The sequence below is a fragment of the Danio rerio genome, chromosome 23 (genome assembly GCF_052040795.2).
Source record: "Danio rerio strain M-AB ecotype USA chromosome 23, GRCz13ab, whole genome shotgun sequence".
Classification (NCBI taxonomy): domain Eukaryota; kingdom Metazoa; phylum Chordata; class Actinopteri; order Cypriniformes; family Danionidae; genus Danio; species Danio rerio.
Genome location: NC_141043.1, coordinates 47,757,501 through 47,767,500, shown reverse-complemented (window position 1 = coordinate 47,767,500; position 10,000 = coordinate 47,757,501). Strand labels below are relative to the sequence as shown.

Genomic DNA, 10,000 nt, shown 5'->3' with positions numbered 1-10,000 from the left:
AACGATTGGCTAACGGCACAGCAGCGTAATGACATCATCTGATTAATTTTCAATTATCCATGTGAACAAAATTAAAAGAGAAAAAGTTTAGTCACATTAACATCTGACCTTTTTTAAAAATGGTTACGTGCCTTTTTATACATTGCAAAATAAACTTCTGCTTTAAACTGTATATATATATATATATATATATATATAAATATATATATATATATATATATATATATATATATATATATATATATATATATAAATATATATATATATATATATATATATATATATATATATATATATATATATATATATATATATATATATATATATATATATATATATATATATACATATATGTTTAGGGGTGGGCGACACAGTGATGCAGTGGGTATCGCTATCACCTCACAGCAAGAAGGTTGTTGGTCCAAGCCCTGGCTGGGTCAGTTGGCATTTCTGTGTGGAGTTTGCATGTTCTCCCTATGTTGGCGTGGGGTTCCTCTAGGTTCTCCGGTTTCGATTCATATATAAACCAGCTGTTTACACGGTTTCAAAAGTGTTATAGTATTGTTAAATGTGTTTTGTAAAATGTGTTTTATTGCCTGAATCTTGTCCGATTCAACAATTATTCATAATTCCACCAATACCACCAGCTCAAAAAGTAATTTGTACTCAGAGTAGCTTTTATGAAGAGTAATTTGTACTTTTATTTGTAATTAAGTATAATTTCAGCAATGTAACAGTACTTGTAATTGAGTATCATTTCAGCAATGTAACAGTACTTGTAATTGAGTATCATTTCAGCAATGTAACAGTACTTGTAATTGAGTATCATTTCAGCAATGTAACAGTACTTGTAATTGAGTATAATTTCAGCAATGTAACAGTACTTGTAATTGAGTATAATTTTAGCAATGTAACAGTACTTGTAACTGAGTATCATTTTAGCAATGTAACAGTACTTGTAATTGAGTATAATTTTAGCAATGTAACAGTACTTGTAACTGAGTATCATTTTAGCAATGTAACAGTACTTGTAATTGAGTATCATTTCAGCAACGTAACAGTACTTGTAATTGAGTATAATTTCAGCAACGTAACAGTACTTGTAATTGAGTATCATTTCAGCAATGTAACAGTACTTGTAACTGAGTATCATTTTAGCAATGTAACAGTACTTGTAACTGAGTATAATTTTAGCAATGTAACAGTACTTGTAATTGAGTATCATTTCAGCAATGTAACAGTACTTGTAATTGAGTATAATTTCAGCAATGTAACAGTACTTGTAACTGAGTATCATTTCAGCAATGTAACAGTACTTGTAATTGAGTATAATTTTAGCAATGTAACAGTACTTGTAACTGAGTATCATTTTAGCAATGTAACAGTACTTGTAATTGAGTATCATTTTAGCAATGTAACAGTACTTGTAATTGAGTATAATTTTAGCAATGTAACAGTACTTGTAATTGAGTATCATTTCAGCAATGTAACAGTACTTGTAACTGAGTATCATTTTAGCAATGTAACAGTACTTGTAATTGAGTATCATTTTAGCAATGTAACAGTACTTGTAATTGAGTATCATTTCAGCAATGTAACAGTACTTGTAATTGAGTATAATTTTAGCAATGTAACAGTACTTGTAATTGAGTATCATTTCAGCAATGTAACAGTACTTGTAACTGAGTATCATTTTAGCAATGTAACAGTACCTGTAATTGAGTATCATTTTAGCAATGTAACAGTACTTGTAATTGAGTATCATTTCAGCAATGTAACAGTACTTGTAATTGAGTATAATTTTAGCAATGTAACAGTACTTGTAATTGAGTATCATTTCAGCAATGTAACAGTACTTGTAACTGAGTATCATTTTAGCAATGTAACAGTACCTGTAATTGAGTATCATTTCAGCAATGTAACAGTACTTGTAATTGAGTATAATTTTAGCAATGTAACAGTACTTGTAACTGAGTATCATTTTAGCAATGTAACAGTACTTGTAATTGAGTATCATTTCAGCAATGTAACAGTACTTGTAATTAAGTATCATTTCAGCAATGTAACAGTACTTGTAATTGAGTATAATTTTAGCAATGTAACAGTACTTGTAACTGAGTATCATTTCAGCAATGTAACAGTACTTGTAATTGAGTATAATTTTAGCAATGTAACAGTACTTGTAATTGAGTATCATTTCAGCAATGTAACAGTACTTGTAACTGAGTATCATTTCAGCAATGTAACAGTACTTGTAATTGAGTATAATTTTAGCAATGTAACAGTACTTGTAACTGAGTATCATTTTAGCAATGTAACAGTACCTGTAATTGAGTATCATTTCAGCAATGTGACAGTACTTGAAATTGAGTATAATTTCAGCAATGTAACAGTACTTGTAATTGAGTATAATTTTAGCAATGTAACAGTACTTGTAATTGAGTATCATTTCAGCAATGTAACAGTACTTGTAACTGAGTATCATTTTAGCAATGTAACAGTACTTGTAATTGAGTATCATTTCAGCAATGTAACAGTACTTGTAATTGAGTATAATTTTAGCAATGTAACAGTACTTGTAACCGAGTATCATTTTAGCAATGTAACAGTACTTGTAATTGAGTATCATTTCAGCAATGTAACAGTACTTGTAATTGAGTATTATTTCAGCAATGTAACAGTACTTGTAACTGAGTATCATTTTAGCAATGTAACAGTACTTGTAATTGAGTATCATTTCAGCAATGTAACAGTACTTGTAATTGAGTACACAATTTTAGTACTCTTTCCACTACTGGTTTTTGCACGATAAATGGGTCAGGATACAGGTTAATATCCACTGCTGTATGAATATCCGTTATGTTAATGTTCAAAATAAACCTGACTTAACATCCACAAACCGGGATTGAAACGTCTTCTTTTATAATTGTACTGACAGGCGGCTGTGCTGATGAATTAGAGCGATTTTACTGACTTTAACTTAATTTATTAGAAACATGCACTGTTTTAAAAAGGTTTTAAACTTGTCAAACTCATTCTTGATCACGTTTGATGATGACTGATGATCCCAGGTCTTTTAATCCCAGCTGCTTTGCGCACGTCCTGTCTTGTTGATATGATTATATGCGTTACTATGGAGACATGTTAATACGCGGCTGTCAATTAATTCGGTGGGTGGGGAAACCACACAACTACATCATGTTGCGCTCGGCCTCCAAATAGGAGGGATTTGGATGCTATTTTAACGTCAGAAAATTGAAAAAAAGAGACTTATTGTGTGTTTATCACCCCAATATGACTGTGGACACACTATACCTGCACACAGTCCTGTCCAAACAGCTTACAAAAGATGATTTTCATCATAGCTGCCCTTTAATTTGTCATCAAATTAAGGGTTAAACTCACCTGGTCATGCCAAAGTCACACACCTTCACCACATTCCTCTCATTAACCAGACAGTTCCGTGCAGCCTAAACACACACACACACATACAGGTTTTGTGTCACATATGATGTCATGCATACAGCCGTGTGTGTATGTGTGTGTGAATGTGTATATCTGACCAGGTCTCGGTGTATGAACTGGTTGTGTTCCAGGTACTCCATCCCTTCACACACATCCTGACACATGCACAGCATCTGCGAGCGTCCCAGAGTCTTGCTGTGCTGCCGCAGGAAGTGAAGCAAGCAGCCGTTCTCCATGAACTCGGTCACGATGCAGATGGGGCGTTGGGTCACACACACACCGTACAGCTGCACCAGCTTAGGGTGACAGAGACGCCTGCACACACACACACACACACACACACACACACACACACACACACACACACACACACACACACACACACACATACACACACAATTTATTGAACACTCTGGGACGTCAGTAAAAAAGGCTTACATTCACACATACGTTTACACACACACACACACACACACACACACACACACACACACACACACACACACACACACACACACACACATACACACACACACACACAAATACACACACACACACAGTGGCGCAAAAAGGGGGTATGCAGTATATGCAGGGCATAGGGGCGCCACCCATAGGGGGCGCCATTGTGCCACAACTATTTTTGAAATTATTCATATTAAAAGTTTCAAATAATAATAATAATAATAATAATAATAATAATAATAGTAATAATAATAATATATATAATATATAATATAATAATAATATTAATATTATATATGTATATATATATATATATATATATATATATATATATAAATATAATATTAATAATAATATATATATATATATTGTTAAAAATGTTTATTTAGCATTTTATACGCGTATAATATTGTATTTTAATAAATTAAAAAATCATTCCACCCCTCCCCCCCATTTTTCATACCATATACATGTTTTTATGAATTTATTATGTATCATATTGATTCATCAGGCCTTTTGGTAACTTCTTAGCTCAAAACTATTTCAATTTTAGCTACAAACAAAGTTATAACATTTCAATTAAATAGAACATTTCACACAGTTTGTTTCTGTTTTTTTTACACTAAACATTTGACAGTCTTTTTTATTTCACTTTTAGCAGTTTCAGTCAATTGTTCTGGCAAAGACAGACCTTACACTTCTCACAGTATGCATGTGAGAAATAATCGCAATGTTCTTTTGCCCTTTAGGACTCCCATGTCTATGATTTTGTTTTGACAAATGTAGTACAAAAAGTCCAAAAGCAAGGCTAGTCAAGGTGCTATAATCATTTAGTGAGGGAAAATTAAACTGAGAAGAATTTTGGGGTGGTATGAGATGCATTTCTTTGCGACTTAACATGCTTAACGAAATTATACCTTTTACTACTTCATACTATTTCAGTTGTGTTCAGAACTGTGAAACTGTATTTTTTGAAGCATATTGAAATCTTTATGAAAAAATATCTTTAATTTATTGATGGAAATATTTTCCCCATTTTATCACTTGCCTGTTTTAAAATATAGTTGGATTGAAGGGGGGGGGGGGGCGCGGAATCTGCAGTAAATGTGTAGTTGCGCCCCTGCACACACATGGGCACGCACTTCATCAAGCACCTTTCAATATTATTGTTTAATACCCTAATCTATGTTTTTTTATGTATTTTATTTCAAATGACCTGTTTTAGAGTACAACTGACAGAAAATCTAAAGCAAATATCCGAACTAATTATATTCTTAATTGAAAACTGATATCTTCAAAAATTTGCTTTCAGTAGGATTGTGTATGAGTGTGTGATGTTTCTGTTGGAGCTCCAAAAAGTGGATTAATTCATTCATTTTTCCTTCGGCTTAGTCCCTTATTTATCAGAGGTCACCACAGCGGAATGAACCGCCAACTATTCCAGCATATGTTTTACACAGAGGATGCTACTCAAGCCGCAACCCAGTACTAGGAAACAGCCATACACACTCATTCTTACACACACTCATATACTACGGCTAATTTAGTTCATCAATTCCCCTATAGTGCATGTGTTTGGACTGAGCACCCGGAGGAAACCCACGCCAACACAGAGAGAACATGCAAACTCCACACAGAAACGCCAACTGACCCAGCCGAGGTTCGAACTAGTGACCTTCTTGCTGCGAGGCCACAGTGCTAACCACTGAGCCACCATGCACCCTTAAGTGGATTAATAAGTTTAGTTTTTATCATAAAATACTGTCCAAATTGTTACTATTTTCTTTTTTTTCACCCTTTATACCATGTTACCACAAAATCTAAACATTGAAACATCTGATGCTCCTTTCTAAAAATGAACAAGGTTTTTGAAGTGTTGCAGTCAGGTTTCAGCAGGGCTTCATTTGTGCCGGAACACAGATCCGGACCCAGCTGAATTCTGAATGAATTGTCTAAAATTTCTAAATATGTTTTATTATTAGCTATTAACATTGCAAACTCTAATGTGGAAGTGAAGAGTAAGACATGAAAATGAGCAGAGGGAAATAAATAACAGTGTTACTTTCGTATCCACAGGAACTCACGCCACTTAAACCTGATTTACTTTTATATTCAAACACTGCAAACTCAGGAATGTGTTATTGCACTGAATAACCTGTAGACTGATCATTACTGTGATGCATGAAAACAGAAACACAACTTGTAATAAGAAAAAAAGTACTGCAACAACAATTTACTTTCTGCTTTAGAAATTTTTTTTAATTCAAACTAAATTGCTCCTGAAATCAGCTACTATTTGAGTTGCATACTGAATGTGCTGTTATAACCTGGAAAGCAAATGGGTCACACTTTATTTTCTTGGTTCGTTTGTTGAATTTACATCTTCATGCCAACCAATTCTCATTACATTAAAACTAGACTGTTAGGTTGGGGTTAGGGTTAGTTGCCTTCTTTCATCCATCTCTGATGCAGAACAGCTAGTCCATGCTTTTATGACTTCAAGGCTGGATTACTGTGATGCTGTTTGCTGGCTGCCCAGCATCCTCTATTAACAAACTTCAGCTAATACAAAACGCAGCTGCCAGAGTTCTTACCAGGTCTAGAAAATATGATCATATCACCCCAATGTTATCCTCCTTACACTGGCTGCCTGTTCAGTTTCGTATTGAATTTAAAATATTACTTCCCACCTATAAAGCTTTAAATAATCGAGCTCCTGTTTATCTAACCAACCTTCTGTCTAACTACAATCCAACTCGCTCTTTAAGATCTCAAAACTCAGGGCTTCAGGTAGTTCCCAAAATAGCAAAGTCTACTAAAGGAGGTCGAGCCCTTTATTTTATGGCTCCTAAACTCTGGAACAGCCTTCCTGATGATGTCCGAGGCTCAAACACACTCTCTCAGTTCAACACTAGATTAAAGATCTATCTGTTTAGCAAAGCATTGACTCAGTGCATCATTTAGCGGTGTGATACATGAATATGCTCCACACAGGTTTCTGCATCTCGTTTATATACACTATGAACAGCAGCTACGCTAATTACTCTCTTTATTCTCTATTTCCACCTGAGGATGCTCATCATGAGACCCTCAGACTATGCAGCGTCACTGATTCAATCCAAGACCAGCAACGAGATGATCCCAAGGTTTCCATAATCCTGGACCAGGCCGTATCCTGAGCAGCTGCTGTGGTGGTCATGGAGGAGTGGAGAGCATGAGACTGATTCCTGTGACTCTCCAGGGACAGACGAGTCTTCACTGACGTCCAGCTTACTGCCTCCAGCACCTAGATTGCAGCTCTGCATAAGACGTTTGGCCAGTGGAGAAATGGTCGTGTCCAACTGAGTTTGCTTTCTCTCAAGGTTTTTTAATTCTTCTCTTTCGTCAATTGGTGAAGTTTTTTCTGTAGTGTTGCACATTGATGGATTTGCTCTTCAGTGTTTGGACTCAATAGGTATTATTAAACTACACTGAACTGAGCTAAACTGAACTTAAACTCTGAAAACTGAACTACACTCTTTACATTTACTATGTTCTTCTATGTGAAGCTGCTTTGACACAATCTACATTGTAATAGCGCTATACAATAAAGGTGAATTGAATTGAACATGTGCTTGCAGAGTTTCTGATAGTCAGTTAAAAGTCTGTTGAAGGAGCAGTATCAGCAGATATTAAGCAGATAGTCTACTAATACCCAAACTGATCAAGTGTTACCAGCAAAATGTTGTCAGGGGTTTGAGAAAATCGCTTGGTTACTTTCGTTCCCGCTCCCCCTAGTCCTAGCTGCTGACAGATGGTTATTAGTTTTACTTGAGCAGATATCTTTACTAGTTTCATTTTTATCAGCTTTACCAGCTATTGTAATTTGATGTGTGATTAACTTTTGTAAAGTCAAGATTGGGCTCAATATTGTAGTTTTCAGACTAAAAAGAATACAACATTCTTTGACTGGACATATAAAACATTCATTAATTGTGTGTTTGAATGTTTATAAGCAGATTATTTACAATCATAACGTAAATAAAGATGCTTAAATTAAATAAAGATGTATTTGAATTGGCGACATGGTGACTCAGTGGTTGGAACTGTAGCAGGAAGGTTTGAGTCCCGGCTGGGTCAGTTGGCATTTCTATGTGGAGTTTGCATGTTCTCCCCGTGTTGGTGTGGGTTTCCTTCGGGTGCTCCGGTTTCCCCCACAGACCAAACACATGCACTATAAAGGAATTGATGAGCTAAATTGGCCGTAGTGTATGAGTGTGTGTGAATGAGTGTGTATGGAAGTTTCCCACTATTTAGCAAGTTTTTGTCTTCATGTTCAAGAATATTTCCTAGTAAAGTAAAAAATAATTCTGTTTTGTTTTCAGAAATAATGAGTTAAAATTTAGTAAGTTTCTCAATAAAACAAGCTAAATTATCTGTCAAAGGGGTAAGCAAAGAGCTGGACGAAGATTAATCACATGTAAAATAAAAGGAAATAGAAATTAACCATAACAATCCTAGAGTAATATTTAAAACAGTCGCTAGACTAACAAATAATCTTCTGAACAAAATCGAATAATTAATAGTGATGACGTTCCATGAAGGTATTTTGTAAGTTTTCTACTGTTAATCTATTAAAAAGTAAGGTTTTATTTGTAATGCACATTGCCAAGATCTTAATTTGCACATCTTAGATCATTTTCCTCGATATCTAGCTTTTTTCACAGCAAAAACATGCTTTTACTTTTTGTCTTGTTTCTATGCCAAATTTCTAAAAGTTCTTAATTCAATAAATATTTCTTAAATAAGTAAAAATGCTGTTTTGATTTCAGAAATAATGAGTCAAAATTAAGTGAGTTTCTCCTTAAAATCAGCAAAATGATCTGTCAATGAAGTAAGCAAAGTGCTGGGCAAAATTTAATCAGGATTAATCACATCCAAAATAAAAAGAAATAGGAATTAACCATAGGAAAAATTAATAGTGATAACATTCCATGAAGCGTCTGGAAGGGCATCCGCTGCGTAAAAATTTGCTGGATAAGTTGGCGGTTCATTCCGCTGTGGCGACCCCGGATTAATAAAGGGACTAAACCGACAAGAAAATGAATGAATGAACATTCCCTGAAGGTATTTTGTAAATTTCGTACTGTTAATATATAAACAGTAATGTTTTATTAGTAATGTGCATTTCTAAGAGCTTAATTTGCACATCTTAGATGATTTTCCTCAATATTTAGCTGTTTTTCACAGCAAAAATAAAAAATGTTACTTGGAGTTTTTGTTTTTACATTTAAGAAAAAAATTCCCAGATAAGTAAAAAAAATAATTCTGTTTTGTTTTTCAGAAAAATTAAGTCAAAGTAAAAAGGAGTTTCTCCTTACATTATCTGACAAAGAGGTAAGAAAAGTACTGGGCAACTTTAAATCACATCCAAAATAAAAGGAAAAAGAAAAAAGAAATCACCATAGCAATCCTTGGCTCTTATTTAACATATTGCTAGACTAAAAAATAATCGGTTGTCGTCTGAAAAACAAAATATCTCTTCGAAAAATTACTAGTGATGACGTTCTATGAAGGTATTTTGTAAATCTCCTACTGTTAATATATAAAACAGTAATGTTTTATTAGTAATGTGCATTGCTAAGAACTTAATTTGCACAACTCCTTTTCATCATATTGTTTTTGCATATTTTCCTCAATATTGAGATTTCTTTCACAGCAAAAACATGCTTTTCCCAGGAGTTTTTGTCTTGTTTAGTTAAGTAGTGATGACTTCATGAATGTTTTCACTGATAAAACTAAAGGCTTCTAAAAATATACATTTTCAGAAAGGGCGTGTACTAACTTATGCTGAGCAGAGTTTATAAAAGTGAGACTGAATGCATGTTTCCATCACACCTCCACGTTCCATACAGAGGAAGTGAAACACACTGAATAAAAAAGACTGATAAGAAATCTAGCGGTTTCAGTGCAGGAAATTGGCCTGTTATAACGTCACACACACACACACACACACACATATACCCACCCACCACAGTTTCCAGACTCTCAGCAACTTTCCACTCATCTGTGTGTGTGTGTGTCTTACGTCATG

General features: G+C 34.3%; 1 protein-coding gene across 3 annotated transcripts in view; it reads right to left on the bottom strand.

The window, feature by feature from the left end:
• The window catches only part of txk (TXK tyrosine kinase), a 27,319-nt gene that overhangs the window by 3,657 nt on the left and 13,662 nt on the right, over positions 1-10,000 (bottom strand). For all 3 annotated transcript variants that reach the window (XM_087307897.1, XM_087307899.1, XM_087307898.1), the window contains exons 10-12: positions 9,995-10,000; positions 3,564-3,780; positions 3,406-3,470 (exon numbers count right to left, since the gene is read on the bottom strand). The exon at positions 9,995-10,000 is cut by the window's right edge and continues 166 nt beyond it. In XM_087307897.1, the coding sequence (XP_087164023.1) occupies positions 3,406-3,470; positions 3,564-3,780; positions 9,995-10,000 (288 nt within the window). The remainder of the gene's footprint in view (positions 1-3,405; positions 3,471-3,563; positions 3,781-9,994) is intronic.